The sequence below is a fragment of the Magnolia sinica genome, chromosome 8, assembly GCF_029962835.1.
Source record: "Magnolia sinica isolate HGM2019 chromosome 8, MsV1, whole genome shotgun sequence".
NCBI classification, from domain to species: Eukaryota; Viridiplantae; Streptophyta; class Magnoliopsida; order Magnoliales; family Magnoliaceae; genus Magnolia; species Magnolia sinica.
In genome coordinates, this window is record NC_080580.1 from 82,302,653 (window position 1) to 82,324,373 (window position 21,721).

The window sequence follows — 21,721 nt, forward strand, 5'->3', positions numbered from 1 at the left end:
ATGCCACCTAGGAGAGGGACCCAAGCGCACCCCGCTCCACCACCTGAGGCTCCAGCTTTACCGCTAGCACCTCCTGTTCTACCGTCAGAGATCCCTTCTCCCCTGCCTGAGGATGTCGTTCCTCCACCTGAGGCCGGTGCGGATCTGACTGTGCCTGTGAGTGCCTCGCAGCTACAACAGATGTTGCAGGCTGTGACGGCTGTACTTTAGGGGCAAGGCAGGCGCCCAGGCCGAGCAGGAGAGCCCGAGTGCCCTTCTTCGAGAGTTCCGATAGCTCGATCCTCCGCGTTTCCAAGGCGAACTGCAGCAGAGAGGTGGCGCTCCGATGTGGAGAAGATCTTCGATACCATGTCATGTACTACCGAGTAGCGAGTCCGATTGGCGGTGTTTCTTTTCCAGGAGAGGCCGAGCACCGGTGGACCTTCGTTACTCGCATTGCAGGACCTAACTATGTCTGAACATGGGAGGACTTTATTGATCAATTCGAGGAGCAGTACTTTCCTGACCATATCCGACGTCAGAGAGCACTAAAGTTTGAGACTCTAGTGCAGAGGGACATGACCGTAGCGTAGTACGCAGCCCGTTTTGTGGCGCTATCAAGGTTCGAGCCATATATGGTTGATAATGAGGGACAGAAGGCCCGCCGTTTTGAGAACGGCTTACGTTACGGTCTTCGAGGCCGTGTGATTGGACATGAGCTCTCGGCCTTTCAGGCAGTAGTGCGGAGGACCCAGATTTATGAGACTGAGTGGGCCGGCTCACAGAGCGACCGAGATCGAGAAGAGGGTCGACTGAAAGAGGCAAGCCCCTCCGGTAGCTCCCAAGGACATCGACGACCACGAGGTCAGGAGTCACCCACTGCTAGAGCATCGGCAGTACCTCCAGCGCCACCTCGGCAGTCGTTTACAAGGGCTTGTTTTGGATGTAGTGGGATAGTGTAGCAGTCGAGAGGGCCACAACAACCTCCAGCACAGCAGTGACCTCATCAGCAGCCTCCAGCATAGCACCGACCCCATCAGCAGCGACTGCAGCCACCTCTGTCGCCGAGGCCCCAGCAGCAGAAGAGACAGCAGTACAGGCTACCGCAGAGGCAGCAGCAGCATCAGGGACCTCAGAGGGGACAGACACCTCCCCAGCCAGCTCAGGCTAGGTTCTACACGGCTTAGCAGGATCCGTAGTCATCTGAAGGAGTTATTGAGGGTATTCTTTCCGTCTCCGCATGTATCGCACGTGTACTGTTTGATTCTGATGCATCGCATTCATTCATGTCCGAGGATTTTTGTCATTCGACTGGATTACCGACAGAGTCTGCTAGCGGGGGTTAACCATGTCGACGCCCATGGGAAAGACCACATTATTGGGCCATTTCTGTTCATCTTACCCGGTTTTGGTTAGTGATATCTTTTTGTTCGTCGATTTATTTGTGATGCCGATGTTAGATTTCAACGTCATCCTAAGTATGAATTGGCTTACCGAGTACCACGCTATGTTGGATTGTTCCGCGAGGACTGTCACATTCTCTATACCAGGCTTGCCGCAGTTACAGTTCATTACAGAGCCCCGAGGAAAGCCGTTATCTTGCTTGATGTCGTGCGCTGTCGAGGAGCCTATTACCATTTGTATTGATCAGTGGCCGGTTGTTTGTGATTTCCCCAATGTGTTTTAGGAGATTTTGAGATTGTCACCACGCCGTCATATTGAGTTCCAGATAGACCTTGTGCTCAGTACCGCGCCTATCTCGAAGGCCCCGTACCGTATGACACCGATTAAGTTATGTGAGTTGCAGCGGCAGTTGGACGAGTTGCGTGAATTGAGATTCATTCATCCGAGCAGTTCACCGTAGGGAGCGCCGGTACTCTTCATCAGGAAGAAGGATGGCTCGTTGAGGCTCTGCGTGGATTACCACGAGCTCAACCGGTCACAATCAAGAACAAGTACCCGCTCCCGAGGATAGATGATTTGTTTGATCAGCTGCAGGGTACAGGTTCTTTTCGAAGATTGACCTGCGTTCCGGTTATCATCAGATTCATGTCCGAGAGGAGGACATCCCGAAGATATCCTTCAGGACGTGTTATGGTCATTTTGAGTTTCAGGTCATGTCCTTCGGACTGACCAATGCACCCGCGGTCTTTATGTAGTTAATGAATGAGGTCTTCCGTCCATATCTCGATCAGTTTGTTGTAGTCTTCATCGACGATATTCTAATATATTCGAGGACCCGTGAGGATCATATGCAACATCTGAGATCGCTTTGCGGACCCTCCGTGCCCACCAGCTTTATGCGAAGGTGGAGAAGTGCGAGTTCTGGTAGGAGGTGAGATTCCTCGGTCACGTGGTAACGAAGGAGGGTGTCGCAGTGGACCTCTCGAAGGTTAAGGCAGTGTCGGTGAGGTCAGCCCACGATCGCGTCCGAGATCCGCAGTTTCCTTGGTTTAGCGGGATACTATCGACGTTTTATTGAGAGATTCTCCCGTATTGCATCCCCGTTGACTAGGTTGACTCGGAAGGGTGCAGAGTTTATTTGGAGTGACGCCTTGTGAGTGAGCATTTATGGAGTTGAAGGACCGTCCGACGTCCGCTCCTGTCCTCACTCTTCCTCTGGAAGTGATGGATTTGTTGTATTTACCAATGCTTCGCGTATTGGTTTAGGTGTTGTCCTTATACAAAGACCGCATGCCTCGTAGCCTTCGTGATCTCGTCACCTCAAGGTCCATGAGCTGAACTAGCCCACGCATGATTTGGAGCTGGCAGCAGTCGTCTTCGCACTGAAAGTGTGGAGACGCTATCTCTATGGGGTCAGGTTCGAGCTCTTCTCTGAGCACAAGAGCTTGAAGTATCTATTCTCTCAGTTCAAGTTGAACATGAGGCAGAGGCATTGGATGGAGCTCCTGAAGGACTATGATTTTGATCTCCAGTACCACTCAGGCAAGGTGAATGTGGTTGCGGATACCCTCAGCCGTCAGTCACGAGGCTGGTGGCACATATGATGATTCAAGAGTGGAGGATGCTCAAGGATATAGCAGAGTACGACTTTGATTTTGGTCTACAGTCTTCTATCGTTCAGCTATCGAGCCTGTCGATTCAACCCTCTCTTGTCACAAGAGTGATCGAGGCTCAGCAGACAGATGAGTCGTTACAGGATTATCGAGCAGAGGCAGCATCTGAGAGTCAGACAGATTGGCAGATTGGTGCTAATGGTGGACTTCGCTTCAAAGGCCGATTATGTGTCCCAGATATTCCCGAGTTGCGCAGAGATCTTATGACCGAGACACATCGATCACAGTTTTCTATCTACCCTAGTTCGACGAAGATGTATCGTGATATGAGGAGACAGTATTTTTGGGCAGGGATAAAGTGTCAGATTGCTAGTTTTGTGGCCGAGTGTGACACATGCCAGTGTATCAAGGCCGATCATCAGAGACTCCTTGGTCTATTGCAGCCGTTGAGCGTCCCGACGTGGAAGTGGGAGCACGTATCTACAGATTTTATTATGGGTTTGCCGAGGACTTAGCGCGGTCATGACTCCATCTGGGTCATCGTCGATTGTCTGACGAAGTCGGCACATTTCCTTGCTATTCGTGCGACTTGGCCTTTGGATCGGCTTGCGAGGCTATTCGTTGAGGAGATTGTGAGACTCCACAGCGTTCCGATCTCGATCGTTTCGACCAAGATCCGAGGTTCAAGTCTCGCCTGGAGGAGTTTTCGAGAGTTATGGGCACCGATTTGCAGCTCAGCACCGCGTACTCCGCAGACGGATGGCCGGACCGAAAGGGTCAACCAAATCCTTGAGGATATGCTTTGGGCTGCGTGATTGACTTGGGGTAGCTAGGATGAGCATCCGTGATTGGCTAAATTCGTATACAATAACTATCAAGCGACCATTGGCATGGTTCCTTTTGAGGCATTGTATGGCGGACCGTGCAGATCTCCGAGTTGTTAGACCGAGGTTGAGAGCGGCGTCTCCTAGGTCCCAAGTTTGTGTAGTGGACATCAGAGGTTATCGATATCATCGGGCATAGGATGCGCACAGTTCAAAGCCGGCAGAAGAGTTTTGCTGATTACCAGCATTGTCCCTTGGAGTTTGCAGTTGGGGACAGAGTGTATCTCAACGTCTCAACCATGAAGGGCATAATTCGATTTGGAGCAAAGGGCAAGCTTGCCCCGAGATTCATAGGACATTTCGAGATCACTAGGCGTGTTGGCGTTGTGGCCTATCGGCTTGTCTTGCCATCTCAGTTGTCTGGCGTCCACGATGTTTTCCATGTATCTATGCTGAGGAAGTGCGGGTCAGACATCGTTCCAGTCATTGATTGGCAGTCACTGGAGGTTCGTGAGGATGCTTCTTACATTGAGTAGCCAGTTCGTATCCTTATCGGAAGGAGCAGATCCTCTAGACCAAGGTCATTCCCTTGGTGAAGATTCAGTGGGGTCACCATTCTGTTGATGAGGCGTCTTGGGAGCGCCAGGCTAAGATTTGAGAGCGCTAACCCCATCTCTTTGAATCTCGAGAAAATCTCTACAACAAGTCTCATCAATCAACCATAAATGCATCCCTTATCCAAGTACAACTACCCCACTGCTCCTTTTCCCACAAGTCAAACCTTTCTCTCCCTCACCATTCCTTCCTTAAAATTTTCAAACTAAACCATCCCTCTTTTATCCATTTTTCAAACCACCCCATCCCATCCATTCTTTTTCTTATTTTATTCCTTTATTCCATTTTCTTAAGCTCTCTCCCAAGCAACCCAAGACACTCCATACGTCCAAGCTTCCCTCTCCCTCCCAAGTGTGGTCCACCTTCTCATCTTCCATCTACACCTTCTCATCTTCCATCTCAACCATCCAAACCCCATCATCCACCGTCCAAGGCAAAGGCAAGGAACATTTGAGGCCAAGGGAGCAAGGAGGAGGCTTAGAGGTGGGCGATCCACCGTTAAATCTTTTTTTTTTTGGTCCACATGTTGGTGGGACCCGTTGTGATGTATGTGATGTATCAAGAGGGGCCCATAGTGGCGGGGTCCCTCTATCTCATCGTCTCTCTCTCTCTCTCTTGTTATGGGTGTGGTCCACTTGATCAACAACGATCGTGGACCCACCATGATGGAAGTATTCTATCAATGCCGTTCATCTGCTTCATCCATCCCATCCAGTGGGTCTGACCTGGATGATGGAAAAGCACAAATATTATGTTGATTTGAATAGGTGGGCCACGTGTATGTGGGACCCACTATGATGCAGTATTTATCCATGACCGTCTAGCGTCCCTGGACGCTGGACGAGTGTAGCTAGCATGGAGGCGTGTACTGACGTGGGCGTGTACTGACAGCAATCACAAAAAAAAATCTAGCTTTTTAAAGATTGAGGTGGGCTACTCATCCAAGCCCCACGTTGATGAATGTTTATAATCCAAGCCGTCCATCCTCTTCCTCGAATCATTTTAGGCGTTGAGCCAAAATTTGAGACCAATCTGATCATTGGGTGGACCATTGTATAGCAAATTGTGTTTCTACCATTGAAATACCGCCGGATAATTGGGTATGCAAAAACTTGCCCAATATTGGGCTTGATGGTGTGTATGGGGACATGGAAATCAATGGCGGGGCCCGATTTCCCAGATGCGGGCCCCACCTATGCAAAACCCCAAGAAATCGCCAAATAAAAAAAAAGAGAGAGGAGCTAGACGTTGAGCTGTGTGGGGCCCAGCATGATGTATGAGTGCCAATCTGTCCGTTAGATTCCCTTCATCGCCCATGTTATATGTGGATTTCAAAGTCCAATCTGATCCGGAACTCAGGTGGGTCACACCAGTTAAAATCATATGAAGACATGCCTAAACAAATAAAAACACTTGGTGGGGCCTACCTGAAATTTGGATGCGGCTGAAACTTGGTTTGAACGCTTAGCCAAGTGGGACACACATAATGGGTGGGCTGGATTTGCGAACCACACTGCGGTGGGCCCCTGACCGTGACCCTATGAACGGTTTAGGTGGCAAATAAACATTCCAGTGGACCCCTTGGTCCACGTGACCCTATTAACGGTCTGGATGCAAATAAACATTATGATGGGCCCTAGTCCACTTGACTTCATGAATAGATTGGAGGCAAATAAATATTACAGTGGGCCCTACCCCCTTGGTCCATGTGACCTTATGAACCGTTGGATGGCAAATAAATAGTACAGTGGCCCCAGGGTCTATGTGACCTTATCCACATATTGGATGGAAAAAAACATTTATGGTGGGCCCACACGGGACCCACTAATGTATGTTTTGTATCCACACTGTTCATTTATTTTGTGGGGTCCACCCTATTTATGTGCCCCAAATATGGGCCACCCTAGGCAAGTCCAACGTGATGAGTGTGTCGGATCCTCTGTCCTTCTAATTTTGCCAATCATGGGCTGCCATATGAGGCCCATGTGACTAGGCCTATTTTGATGTATTTATGGGCCGTCCATTGAGGCCCACTTTGATTTGTATAAGGCCATTAATTAAGGCCCATCTTGATGTATTCATAATTGCCCACTAAGGCCCACTTTGATATATATGAGACCATGGTTTGAGGCCCATTTGATGTATTGAAGGCCCATGGGTCGAGGCCCAATGGGTTGTACATGAGGTCCATTACAACGTGATTCTACCATGGTTCATGTGTTGACTATTGTAGTGGGCTACGCCTTGGGAGCAATGATGGTTTGACGTCCACATTGAATGGATAATGTTGGTTAAATGTCCGCATTATAACTCTCCCTAAGGCCCACTGATAGGCCCATACTTGTAGTAAGTAGGCCGTCTAGGCCCATCTCCGTTATACACAGAGCCCATCTCTTTATACATGTTTAGTATAGATCCATGATTCATGATCATATGCATCATATATATGCCTGATATAAGAAGTGACTGATCATAGCATATGCCTTTGGGCGGATTGTTTATGGGCTCCCTGATAGGTGGAGTTGCCTTACATAAGCGCGCGGCGCGCATAGGATTGTTGCATATTTGGTAGGGTGATTCATGCACTTGCATTTGTGTGATCATTGTATGCCCTAGCGACATCAGGGCCAAAGCCTCCACAGACACATCGTGGGTGGCTGGATTGGATACCGAAAATGTTTGGTTATAGCATACGGGCGCCATCGATGCCCCTAGGTGAAAATCCTTAAACCCGGTGATACTAGAGGATTACTCCAACGTCGAGACCAAGTGGATATATGAGGGCACGAGGGCCGAATACCAGGAGGCCGCGTCTCCCACTGTGTCGTGGTCGGTTGGAAAGGGGTGTGGCCTTACTCGCCCGATGGTAGGGGACAATACTAGGCTGAATTTGACTAGCTCGTGAATAGGTCTGCTATCGACATGCCGGATAGGTATTGACAGACTATTGACTAGGCGGATAGTGAGGTTTCTTACGCTCACTTGGACTATGCGGATGGGAGAGCGATAGTGTCATTTGGAGTGTACTAAACCCTAGTGAGTATCCAAAATGAGAACTGTACTAATATATGATGAGGATTGGCATGCTTGAGTTGCATCTCGCATCGCATGGCCGTGATATGGCCGATAACATTCATATCTTGCACCGCATAGCCTTGGTACGGCTGATTGCATTCATGTACTCATCAGCATGATTCCGCATTACTCTGACCTTGCATTCTGAGCACGCTTATATTGCGCACACACTTACACCACCCTCTAAGCTTTCTATAAGCTTATGCACGATTGATGCGTGCAAGTGACGCCAGGACGCAGTCGCAGCCATAGTCTCGCCATAGTTTGAGCGTGTAGCCGAGCTTCTGGAGTTTTGTTACTTTCGTTATATTGTATTTTCCCCTTTTCAGACGCATTGTACTCAAAAGTTTTTTATCATAGTGAATTTTGTGGTGGTGTTCTTGTGGTTATTGTTCGTGGGTTATGCTGTTGGTTATGCTCATTATGAATCAGACTGATGATTATAAATCCTCCTTGTAGTATCTCAGGATCGGAACCTGGTGAATGGGTGCCGGGAGCCGAGAATGGGGTTCTACGGAGGCGCGACGCCGGATTCGGCGATCCACTACGTTGATGCCGAATGGAGGCTCTACAAGATAATCATAAACTTTCTTTATCTTATGCCTCCTCACACTGGATTAATGATTTTAGACTGCATGTATAAATGTCTTGTGGAGTGGGGAATTGAAAAGAAAATCTCCTCGATAACTTTAGACAATGTCTCTACAAATGATAACGTGATAAGGATTTTGCGGAACCAGTTTAGGCCCACCAGTGACTCATATTTCAGTGGAAAAATATTTCATGTTGGGTGTTGTGCCCACATCCTAAACTTGATTATACAAGGTGGGCTTAAAATAATCGAGCTAATGATCGAGAATATAAGAGAGTGTGAAGTACATACGGGTGTCGAGTTGACTCAATCTGAGCTAAGATGAAGAAGTTTGCTTGGAAAGCCAAGGAGATTTACAGCTTGTGATCACATTGTGGCCACTTTTGGTGGGCCATCTGGGCTCCAATGGCCATGGATATTCACAACTCGTGATCACTTTATGACAACTTTTAATAGTTCATCTGGGCTCTAATGGACCTTATTTTATTATTATTTTTTTGAAACTTAGCTGATTTCATATCACAAAGAAGCTTTACATGGGCTCTTTACATTCGGGTTTGGCAGGAAGAAAAGAACCTGGCCATAACCTATCATAATGCTAGAAAAGAGAAGAAAAAAAAAAACCTCCATAGATGTGGATGGCAGATACGGGAGGACCCGGGGCTAGCACCTGAGCGCCCCCAGGCCCACCCTGTCAAGGAAGATTAGGCCCCTAACCTCCCTTAGGAGGTCAGTGATTGCATGGAAGATGGCTGAAGTCTAAGACCCGCTGCCCATTCTGGCCAGCTTGTCTGTTGGCCCATTGCCCTCCCGAAGGATATGCTGAAACTTCACTTCCCTTTGATCTGCAACCCCTTAATCTTGGATAGCCAGTATTTCCACTTCCAGCCTGGGTGAAAACTCCCAGAAATGAGATTAATCACCAGCAATGAATCAGATTCAATGATGATTTTGGCAAATCCCTTTCTGAGACAATGAAATAGCCCGTCGTGGATGACCCTAATTTTTGCTCTGACGTTAGAAGCCATCCCATAGCCCGTAGTGAAGCCGAACAGGACCTCGCCTCTCTCCCCTCTGCAGATCCCACCTCCCCTTGCCAAACCCGTCGACATTCATCTTAACCCATCCCAAAGGGGGTTTAACCCACTTAATCACCTGCGCCTCTCTTGCAGGGGGCAAGACGAGCCTGGCTACAGCCCCGACGCTGAAAGGGTCCGGCTATCAGACCCCATAGGAGGAAGCTAAGGACACCACCGGTTCAAGATAGCATGGATCCACCCTCTAACCTAGGAGGCCTGGGCCTGGATTAAGGGGTGGTTGCCTTTGAATTTCACAAGGTTTCTGCCTCTCCACAGTTCTCAAATGATTAAACAGGGAATCATTTTATACATGAACCCTGCCCAGCCCCTCGGATAAGGGCCACGCCACAAGCGGTCCAGCCTATCCTCAACTGAGGCTCCACCCAGAGCAGGCCTCCTGAAAATAGTGATGAAATGGGACTATAACAATGAAGCCCTAGCGCTAAGCAAGAACAGATGGCAGATGGACTCGACAGTAGGCCCCTGGGACGCCACTCCGTCGTAGCAGACACAGCGCAATCCAAGATGTACTCCTCTGGACTAGACTGCTAACTCCACCCATGAGAATCCTCTAAACCAGCATGGAGATCTTAGGCGAGAGATGAGGGGACCACACTCTGGAGCTCCAGCTCACGATCGGACTAGGAGATCTGCATGAAACCCAGGCAGAGTTGATCGAGAAATCACCTGACGGATCAAGTGGCCAGTAGGGGACGTTTGGGCCGTGGACGGACTAGTCTTACTGATAGGAGGTATGTGGAGAGCGTAGTGGACCAAATTTTTACAATTAATGACCATGGGTATGCGTTAAAGTTTGATAAGTATTAGTCTAAGTGTAGTTTGGTAATGGGTGTTGCAGTCGTTCTTGATCCTCAATATAACATATTCATGGTTATATTCATCTTTAATAAGTTGTATGGTGAGAATAGTGTCACTGAGGTCGATAAGATTTGTGATGCAGTTGATGATTTATAAAATTTCTATGTACAAACTTTAGGCACCATAAAAGACCAGCTGTAAGCCCGTGTACTCCTCAAGTGGGTTCTAGTTCAACTATTGATGAACAATGAAACACGATTGATGATTTCATATCTTTCTTGGCACAGGTTGAGACTCAAACGCAGACAACTCAAACAGAACTTGATGGTTTTTAAGGATCCACTTGTAAAGTACAAAGGCGAAGAATTTGATGTTTTGGACTGATAGAAGTCGAAATCTCATGATTCATAATACCTTGTGCTCTCGTTAATGGCACGAGACATATTATCAATTCTAATTTCAACTGTGGCTTCAGAAGCTGTTTTTAGTATGAGGAGTAGGGTCGTAAACAAGTATCGAAGCTCACTTACACCAGAATCGGTTGAAGCACTCATTTGTACACGGGATTGGTTGCGTCCAATATGGGGAAAAGGGAACTTTGTTAATGAGGAGTTTGAGGAAAATGAGAGTGACAAGCAAGATGAGACAATACCTGCAACAATTGCATGAAAGATGTTCCTGGTACAGGTTGAGACTCAAATGTAGACAACCCAATCAGAACTTGAAAACTATCTCAATGAGCGACTTATAAAGGACAAAGGCAAAGAGTTTGATGTTTTAGACTGATGGAAGATGAAATCTCATGATTCAAAATACCTTATGCTCTCGTTAATGGCACGAGATATATTATCAATTCCAATTTCAACCATGGCTTTATAACCTGCTTTTAGTATGGGGAGTAAGGTCGTGAACAAGTATCAAAGCTCACTTACACCAGAATTAGTTGAAGCACTCATTTGTACATAAGATTGGTTGCATTCGATCTAGGGGAAAGGGAACTCTATTGATGAAGAGTTCAAGGAAGAGGAGAGTGACAAGCAAGAAGGGTTATTTCAAGCCATTCTTGACTCAAATACAAAGACTTTCTCCACCCTCCCCCTACAATTACAACCAATACAACCAACCACAGAAGATATAAAAGTAGACCTATTATAAATGAAGAAGGGTTAAGTAGAGGAACTGCCTCCAAGCCCTCCACAATTAATATAGAAGAAGAACAAAAGAGAATTTTAAGGGAACAAGAGGAACAATATTATAAAGAGGCCATAAAAGAAAGCTTGAAAATGACATCCAAGACAAGACAATAACATCCTCCCCTTCCGAGACAACATGATGTTGAAGTAGGCACGAGTAAATCATCAAAGTTTCTTAAAAGTCTCATATCATTTTATAGGTAGTTGGGAATCCTGTACAATTCGGATCATAAAAAGTGGCTGAAAAAACTTGTTGAATCTATGAATGAGGACGATGGAAATGTATCCCCACCATCTGATTCAACGGAAGTAAATGACCATCTTTTGGACACCTCCATCTCGGAGTCTGCCCAAAGTTCTCCTGTGGTTGAAGCCATAAAAAAAGAACCAAATGATGATTCTGGCGATGAAGGTGGAGGTGGTGGAGTGGGTAACTATTATGGACAAGGTTACTTTAGTTACACGCCACAAAGGCATTCATCATATAGAGTTATTGAATAAAGAAAAGTTTTATTTGTCTATATGTGGACGTGGTTTATTTACTTTTGATTTTTGACAGAGTTTATTTACTTTGTTTGTTTTACGGATGTAGTTTATTTACCTTAGAAGTTGGATTTGTGATATTTTAATAGTTGAAATGTTTGGTCTAATCGACAATAGACCCTTAGTCCGGTGTGGCATGAAATGTTTCTATCCGTCAACATTTGCTTTGTGAGTTGGGATTAGACGGACCTTGGCTCGGCCCAAACCTGACCCGTTGACAGCTACAGTTCTCTTTACGTGTACAATTTACGTGGAACTAGGGTCTTTTGTGGGAAATAAGCTGTGTGAAATCAACTCTGTCTATCGTGAGAGCCCCTATGTTATCTGTAAATACAACTGATCATCTTAATAAAAATATCACACGAGCCATACCAATGAAAAAAAAAAAAAATTTGAAAAATTCATCCTAAAAACTCCACTTTTGAGCAGCGTGGCCCATCTGAGTGTTTGATGAGGCTGATTTTTGGAATTTTGCCTTTATTCTTCTAAGCGACACCTTATGAACGGGTTTGATGAAAGGTGGCCCCCACACATATACCTATGGTTGGTGTCCATTTTCATTTTTTCCTATGGTGTGGCCCACTTGAGTCGTAGACTTGACTGATTTTTATACCCCAGACCTAGCGAGGAGCACACTTGATGGATAGAATGGATTTCACATCAATAACATGGTGTGCATAGAGATAGAGCAGTACACGAACTGAGTTAGCTCGGTTAACTCACTCATCTCGACTCGAAAAAGCTTAATTCGACTCGGTTCGAAACTGAGTTCGAGTCCAATCGAGCTGAAGTTTTTAGCTTGATGTTATGTTTCAATGACAACGAAGTGTGTTCGATGTCATCGAACGATTCTGCACAGATTTACGCAGATTTATGGGATTTGTTTCCGATTTTGATTGGGACTCTCCTAAAGGATATTTAGGTGTAATCGGGATTGGGAGGTATCTAAGGTTTTCTAATTCATCACTAGGGTTTTAAAGGGCTTGTAAAGGGAGATTCGAGGCTTGTTCGAATCGAGTATTCTCTCTATCTCTTGTAATTTTTGCTTTCGTAGTGCTTTCTGTCGCTTTGTGCTGTAGTTTTTTCCGTAAGGGTTTTTCATGTTAAATTTGGAGTGTTTGCGTTGTGTTTGCTTGGTATAATTAGTTTACTTCACTTGATTCATCTCTGTGTGCTTCTGCGGTCCCCCCAACACCGATATGAACGTGGTTAGTATCAATGGCATCTAATCCCAAGTTCAATGTTAAGAACTACTCCAGGAAAAATAATTTTAAACTTTGAAAGGTCATGATGACCAGTTTCCTAGCTCAGCAAGGATTGAATGATGCACTCCTTGAGAAACGCCCAGAATCTATGATAGATGATGAATGGAACAAGATAGATAAGAAAGCGAGAACCTTTATCCAATTGTGCCTAACAGATGAGGTCCTTTACAATGTCATGAGAGAGAAAATTGTAGCAAGTTTATGGGCGAAGTTAGAGGATATCTATGCAAAGAAATCTGTTAAAAATCTCCTATACTTAAAGCTTTAGTTATTCAATCTGAAGATGGTAGAGGGATTGATGTTGAGGCCCACATTAGCAACTTTAATAAGATGATTTGCAAATTGCTAGATATGGAGGAAGCTATTAAAGATGATGATCAAGTATACATCCTATTGAATTCTCTCTCGACTTCGTATAAGTCATTCAAGGATTTGTTGTGCACCGATAGATCGATCCTTACTGTCGATACCATTATCTTAGCCCTTCAAGGAAAGGCAATGAGAAAGAAAATGGTGACATGAGAGCCTCTATTGATGCAATGGTTAGGAGGGGGCGAAATTCTGAGTGAGACAGTAGATCTTCTCGATCGAGATCCAAATCCAAGGGCTTAGGCAAGGGAAAGTTGAAGTGCTGGAACTATGAGATGTTTAGGCACATGAAGAAGGATTATACAAATTCTAAGGAAAGAAAAGAGAACTCAGAGGCTTCTTCAAGGGAAGTCAACACTACCGAATCTGATGAAGGTACAAGTGGAAGTGACGAGTTGTCAGTATCTATGGCTGGACACTAATACGATGATTGTAGGGATGAGTGGATTTTGGAAAATGGGCACCATATCACATGAATCCTCATCAGAGTTGGTTCACCAGTTACAGAGAGTGCAATGGTAGCCAAGTATTTATGGCAATGACAATGTCTCGTGGACCACACCACGGAAAAAGTGGTCAATGACCATTAAAAACTTTTTGTAGACCACAAAAGTTTTGAATTAAACTGATATTTGTATTTTTCCCTTTATACAAGTTTGTTTGATCTTTTCAACGGGTTGGATGGAAATTAAACTTTACAGTGAAAGGGAAGTGGGCCCTGGGTAGTTTTTAATGGTGGGGCATCATTTTCTACTTTGTTTCTTGTAGTGTGGTCCATTTGAGATTTGCATCTGCTTCATTTTATCATGTCCTAAAATGGGCTTGAAAACGGATGGGCGGCGTGGATATACAACAAGTCATTAAGGTGAGCCCCACGGTGAGGTTAACACCCACTATGGTGTTACCCGGGTAACACCTATTCGCTCCCGCCCTAAATGGTGCCTTGATTGAGGACGATCAGACATTTCTATATAAAACAATTTTAAAAATTAAAAAATTAAAAAATTAAAAACTAACCCTAACTTGCGAAAATTGAATAGTCCGTGGGCCAGAACACCCAACGTATCATCTCCTTCTTTTTAGCTTTTAAGGCTCCTTCTGGATGGCTTCCTGAATGAAGGCAGATTGAAGGTTTGAGTGGGCCACAACACAAGGAACAAGTTGGGAGGAAACGCTTACGCTTTGATTCCTTCCTGGGACCCACCATTATGTCTATATGTCATCCAACCCCTTCATAAGGTGAGTCCCACCAAGATGAAGGGAAAATCAAACGCCCCGAAATTCGGGGTCGAGCATAACTCGGCTCCCGAGTTCCAAAACATCACTTATGCAACATATTTAATGATGAATGTATGTTGACTGTGTTAGTGCATAAAACATGGAATAGATTAAGCCAAAACACAGATATGATTCAGGGATAAGTGAATAAAGCAAGCGGAAGACTTATAGTAAAATGTGTGCAAGTGTAAATCCTGAATTACATATACAATCCAGATCATGTGAAAGTGTTATTTATCAAAATTTAAGTATCAAGTTACATCATTTCAAATCCCAAAATATATTTTTAAAAAATCCCGCGCATCAGAGCGAGGCTCGCTAGAACCCGTCTCAAAACGCATATAGGAGAAGGCGGCCTCGTCATCATCCGGCTCCCGCTCTGCTCAGACGTCGCATCCACATCCGCAACATCAGGGCCTAACAGAGTCTGGTGGGTGTGCAACACCGCCAAACATGGGAGTGAGTGATCAACTCGGTGGAACAATAAGGCACTAGTTAACATGTTATCGTTCAATCAAACAGTAATGATAAAGCAAGATAAGTAATTAAATCCTAAGTATTCTTGTTAATGCAAGGATGAATGCAATATGATGCGTGCCCTCACGCGTACACCCTCGGCGTCTTCATCTTACGTTACGCATGACATCGCCTCAAAGTGCGCCACATCTACAAAGCACATGCAAATGCGGTGCATGGATATGATTACCAAGTTGTTATTAGTCCATTTCACACAACAGATTGGGAAGCTAAGATACATACCTCATATCACCATCCAAACAGTGATCCATACTAGGGTCGTCAATCCTAGATATCTCATACGATCATATAGTTGAGGTCGTAGCAAAGGGCTCGTCACCAATCAATGCACGCCTTTCATGCCCTTACTACCACAGATCGGCTCGTCACCTCCTTGCGGTATCCAGGTCTGCTCGAGGTCACTACAAAGGGCTCGACACCAATTAATGTAGGCCGACAGCACAAATATAGTGTCCCATACCACCATAATCGGCTCACGAGTTTAGTTGCTCACCGGTCACTACGGGAGGCTCGTCACCCCAGCGTAGGCCGACGGCTCGACCACGGTGTCCCATACCACCATGTCCGGCTCATGAGTCTTAGCGGATCAGTACCATAGTTAATAGGATTTCACTGGTAAGTTCGGTACCCTAGATTCAAGCAGTAGCGTCCATACATGGTTAACATACATCGGACAATCGGGTTACTTGACGAACTCGACTAGCACGAGCGCACGTTGAATTGAGCGACATAGAGTGCGCAAACACTCCGCGTGGCCAAACCACTGCCGACAACTCTAATACGACTCGGGTTCGTCTAATACGTCTTACGTGGCGAAAGCAATCTCAACCACGTATATAGGGTCAATTACCGATTTCCTGGACTAAGGCATAGTCCCAAACACCTTACACAACTACAGATATTCATATGGAATGTAAAGCAGTAATGGATCAACAACTCAAATCATGGTACATACACATCTGAAGAATATCAACTTAACATAAATGTAAGCATAGGAGATGCTTGAATTTAAATAACTTGGAATGTAACTGCATAAAGGAAAACATGCGCATCCATAGGAGTATTGAGAATCACTTCTCAACGCCCGCAACAAGTGTAATCAGTTACACTTTAGATCATTCATGCATTTCTACAAACACTTAGCATACATGGAACAACATACATGACGCATGTTGAAATACATGCACTTAGACAATTCCTTTTACCAAGGAGTCGTCATACATGCATCTAGCATACATACATGACAAATAATCATGGCAAACACAAGTGCGTATTTTATACGTATACGGTACTTTATAAATACACATAGAATACACAAATCTCAATATAGCACATGCATATCAGGAAAGCAATGTAAACATAACATTTGGCATGTGAAATCTCATCCATAACGAGAATAAATCACTAACTGGGATTGAAAGCCTTGAAAACCATAACCTATACACTTAAAGTCCGCACCTTAAGCGAAGAAAGAACCGCCGAGCTGATTTAGACGAGTTGTCTTCGTCAACGGCGCTAGAATACCCTAAAATAAGGATAGAAATGAGATACAACAACACCAAGTCTAGTCTAAGCTCTAACACAGTTAGGGTTAGGTTAACTTACCCCAAAGGAACTCGGAATCGTCAGAAGAACGATTCAAAGTGAAGGTTCGAAGATGAAGAAGAACAAGGAAGAAACCAAGACGATTCACCAACTTATCTCTCTCACTTTCTCTCTCTCTTCCACTCTCTTTCCAAGCTAGGGTTAGAGAAAATCGTATGGAAATGAGAGCTAGGGTTTAAGGACTATATATAGGCCTTAAAATGATGGAAATAACCCCAGGGTCAAGGTATACTTAGGTTATAACCAAAGTAAGCCTTTCTCGATCCAACGAAGCACTTCGGTGGGCCTATAACCACGAAAGGTCGGACTTAAGCTCACCGACCATGGATCTAGGTCAGCCGAGATTTCATACCGACCGGCTCTTGGTCAGCCGTGGCGGACCACACTCAATTCAACGGTCACGGAAACTCGATCAGTCCACAAGCACTAGGATATGCCCGGGCCAACATCCTGATCGGAGGGTGAAATTGGGTCGAGAATCCAACGGTCAGAATGCTTAAAATCGTCGCACAAGCGACCGACTCCGATTTCAATAAAAGCTTAATAAATTCCAACCGTTCTCACACTCTTCACTCCGAACTCAAGCAAATCGACCCAGAACATCGGATCGACTTGATTTTCGAGGTGAAGATCAAGCCCAACTCGGTGACCGCAACAGCCTAAGATCATCGCCATCGGACTTTCGACGCGCGGTCCAGGTCCGATCCAGATCTTCCAAAAATTCCCCAGAACAACTGGATTTAGCGATGGATCCCAGATTTCAGAGTAACGTAGCGCTCACTAATCTACACGTTTTGAGCCATGCAGATACAATTTAAAGTGATTGATGCGGATTTCACAAGCAATCGAGTAAAGCGCTAATTACCCCAAAACAACTACTTAAGGAAAGATTAGCACAGAAATTTCCAAGGTCGTTACAATCTACCCCCCTTAAACTAAACAACTTAGAGAAAAAAATAAAATAAATAATAATAATAATAATAATAATAATAATAATAATAATAATAATAATAAAAAATCAACTACTTTCGTCTTCCTCTAATAATGCAAATGTTGAAGAAGTAGGTCTGATTCTAGCACCTAATCTTTTGGCCTTGGTCGTAACATAGCATGGCACGTGTAATGGCCAGAGTGGATTTCACATACACATATCATTGTACTAAGAGGTCATAGGTAGTTCATTTGTAGGTATCTCTAGGTTATGGGATGTGCCAATAATAAGCCATATCCATACTATAGTATGTCTTGAGGATGGCTCACACACATCAACCAATGGCCCAAGATTGAGTGATGTATGACCTATTTATAGGGACATCTCCCACCTACTCTCCACATATACATTTTGAGAGAGAGATAGATGGGTTTGTAATCTGTTGGTTCAGCTCTTCTGGTTAGCAACAACAGTAGAAGCTCCAACAGTAGAAGCTCCAGTAACAAGCAAGACCGGTTGCCCCCACAAATGTGGGAACGTTAGCATTCCCTACCCGTTTGGCATCGGCAGTGGCTGCCAAATTGGAGGAAGCTTCAATATCTCCTGCAACAACACTTTCACCTCCCAAACCATTCACGGGCGAGCTTGAGGTTCTCGACATATTGCTAGCATTGGGCTTAATGAGAATTTCAAACAATATAAGCTTCCAATGCTACAACAAGACAGGAGAATTAGGATCCTACTCCCAAAATTGGGTGAAATTGGGAAGCAACTCCTTCACCTTCTCAGAAACCCATAACAAATTCATGGCCATCGGTTGTGATACTCTCGGCTTCATCTACGGCCCCAATTTCACAAGTGGTTGTATGTCATTTTGTAGTGACCCCAAGAGCGTGATCCATGGCTCTTGCTCCGGTATAGGATGTTGCCAAACCTCTATCCCAAAGGGTTTGAAGAGTTTTGAGCTGGATCTTTCTAGCCGGTCTCAACATACCAAAGTCTGGAATTTCAATCCCTGCGACTTCGCTTTTCTGGTGGAGCAAAATGCGTTCAGCTTCCAAGCATCGTATCTGAACGATGTAAATTTTTTGAATGGAAGCACAACCGTTCCGGTGGTGCTTGACTGGGCTATCGGAGATAAATCATGTGAGATTGCACAAAATGACTCGGTCACCTACGCTTGCATGAGTGAGAATAGCCACTGCTACAACTCGACTAACGGCCTCGGTTACCGGTGCAACTGCACTGAAGGTTACCAAGGAAATCCTTATCTCCCTGGAGGGTGCCTAGGTATTTTTCTTTTTCTTTTTCTTATACACACGCACTCACACCACATACAGTGAAATTTCACCACAATGAGTACTCAAACACTCTTGACCTCGTGTTAAAACTCTTGTGAGTCTACTGCCGAGGCATGAGTAAGGACCTAAGGGATGGTTTGAGCATGGATGTGACTTGCTCTCAAGGATACTAGGGGATCCTTAATCTCCTTGGAGGGTGCCAAGGTATTTTATTTTTATTTTTTAACAAACGCACTCACACCACCACACCACAGTGGGATTTCACCACAATGGGTACTCAAAACCCATGACCTCATGTTGAAACTCTTATGAGTCTACTGGTGGCAGGGCATGAGTAAGGACCTATGGGTGCCAAGATATGATAATCCCTTCCTAAGTCTATTAGTATCCCATGCAAAGTCCCATCATTGATCTTAACTGTAACTTGGGTCCATTAATCCAATCTTCCGAGGTAAGGAACGTCCATAAGATGGTGCCCATCTTGTCAATGGAAGGGCATTCAATTTATATGCATTAGATCTCAACGGTATCAATTTCTGGAATAGAAGCAAATGCATTCTAGTGATACTCTACTGGGACATAGGAGATCAGATGTACCATGATGTAGATGACGCGGAAACAAACCTGAATTCAATCAAATAAAGAAAATCAAACGCAAGAAAAACACACAAAGAACAAACAAATTTACGTGGAAAAAGCCTTCCGAAAAAACCATGGCACAAAGCGATAAACAATCCACCATGAAATGATATTATAAGAGATTGATAGACTTACCAATCCAAACAACCCCAAAATCATTTCTCAAAACCCTAACTTTGCTCTGGAACACCTTAGGAACGTCTTAAAATTCACTTAGAATATCATAATCCCAATTATATCTGATATATATACTATCACAACTGGAATTAGAAACAAATCATGCACTTACGCAGTTCTGTACGTACCGTCAATGAGACCTTCAATGGCATCAACAGCCATCGAAGACCAGTCAATGAAATAAGGAGCACGGTCTAAAATTATCCAGTGAGCAAACTATAATTTTCGAATTTTCTCAATAGCATCGAGTGGTCTGTCAATGGTATCGATAGACCCTTGATCTCAATCAGATTGAAGACATCTAACAACCTACCAAACGACTCAAATTGACCTCATTAAGAATAGTTATTCTCATAATTAGCTTGACGGACTGGTTTACAAGAGGGGCTCCTCATCTGCTGGAGGGTGCCAAGGCACGATGATTCTTTCCTGGGGCAAGGGTCCCAAACTACGAATATGAAGTGGTTTGGACAAGTGAACAACCCAAGCAGTGATCTGGACCAGACATTCAGTCCTATCCGCTCTTTGAGGAACACCCAGAAAAAATCACACCGATTGAGATATATATTCTAACTATCTGATCAATGGCTTTAAAGACTTATGTTTTAAACTAGGCTGTAAAAAGTGATCCACGCCTAGCTGTGATGGAATTGCTGACTTGTTCTTGTAATGGCTGGTTTGTAGATATCAACGAGTGTGAGGAGGATCACCAGAAGACACTTTGTCAACATGATTGCATAAATCTGCCAGGAAATTATGCTTGTTCCTGTCGAAAGGGTTACCATGGACTCCACGATGGTAGGAGAGAATGCATTAAAGACACAAATGAATTTACAGTGATGGCTGTTGTTCTGGGTAAGCCCTTAATACCAATTACCATAATAGTTCAACAACTCATTCATCCACGGGGCAAAATGGGAGTAAATTCAGCTGCAGAATAATAATTATGGAAACATTTTTTTTTTTTTTTACACACACTCACGCCATAGTGGGATTTCACCACCTATGGATACTTGAACCCTTGACTGGGGGTTTACTTTTCTATTTGATGTTTATGTCATTTTTTATTTTGTATGGGGAATGTATCCAATTATGTCATGTCTTATCTTATGTAGGGACATTTCCATTCGACTCAGTCACTCTCTGTCTCTTTCGTTCGGATTCTCTCATTGTTTTGCTATTAAAAAAAAAAAAAACCTGTCATGATCTGATTCTCATGCTGCTGGGAGGGTTTCTATATATTCCCCAGGTTGGGGATTGTTCGAGTTAATTTAAGTTTTACAACTATTTGACAATGAGTTCCAAAATTTTGTTGGTTTGACAAGAGATTAGGTCATGTGCTATTGTCAGAGATGGATCATACAAAGCATGTTTGAAAGTGGTTCAGCCGTCAGTGTGAATTAATATCGGTGGACTGAACAAGATGGTCCACTGTCCACTGAGTTTTCAACGGCACAGATCATTTTTCACAATCATTGGACGGTCTAGTTGGATGATTCATATCACTGTTTACAGTCCATATGGCTTCTCAGCATTACTGTGTGAAATTTTATATTTACTTCTGTTTACAGATGTTAGAATTTTACTTTCATCTTCGCTAGGTTTGATGGAGACATATAGACTTAATACAACATACATATATAGCCTTAACTCACCTGCCTAGAAAGTGAGAAATTTTTAATGTCTTTTTGTTTTTTTGTTTTTTTTTTAAAGATTTTTGTTGAACTTTTTGTCTTATTTATATTTTGCCTTGTTCCTATCAGATTTCTATTTGATTTCTGAGGATAAAACATCGTATATTTGCTAACTGGGAGATACGGCAATAGGGACCCGAGCTCGAAAATTACCAAATCAACCATTCACTCAAACAAAAACTCCTAAAA

The 21,721-nt window shown here is 44.3% G+C and overlaps 1 protein-coding gene across 1 annotated transcript; it reads left to right on the forward strand.

The window, feature by feature from the left end:
* Positions 1 to 21,645, forward strand: LOC131254343 (wall-associated receptor kinase 2-like). The gene is made up of 5 exons (XM_058255332.1): positions 1 to 156; positions 11,398 to 11,641; positions 18,292 to 19,011; positions 20,523 to 20,693; positions 21,602 to 21,645. The coding sequence occupies exons 1-5, from the start codon at positions 1 to 3 to the stop codon at positions 21,643 to 21,645; spliced, it is 1,335 nt and encodes a 444-aa protein (XP_058111315.1).
* Positions 21,646 to 21,721: the final 76 nt, after the last annotated feature.

Coding starts and splice junctions, on each gene's coding strand:
- LOC131254343 (XM_058255332.1), top strand. CDS start 1: ATGCCACCTAGGAGAGGGACCCAAGCGCACCCCGCTCCACCACCTGAG. Junction 157..11,397: donor GTGCGGATCTGACTGTGCCT/GTGAGTGCCTCG, acceptor TTTTATAGGTAG/TTGGGAATCCTGTACAATTC. Junction 20,694..21,601: donor AGTGATGGCTGTTGTTCTGG/GTAAGCCCTTAA, acceptor TGTTCCTATCAG/ATTTCTATTTGATTTCTGAG.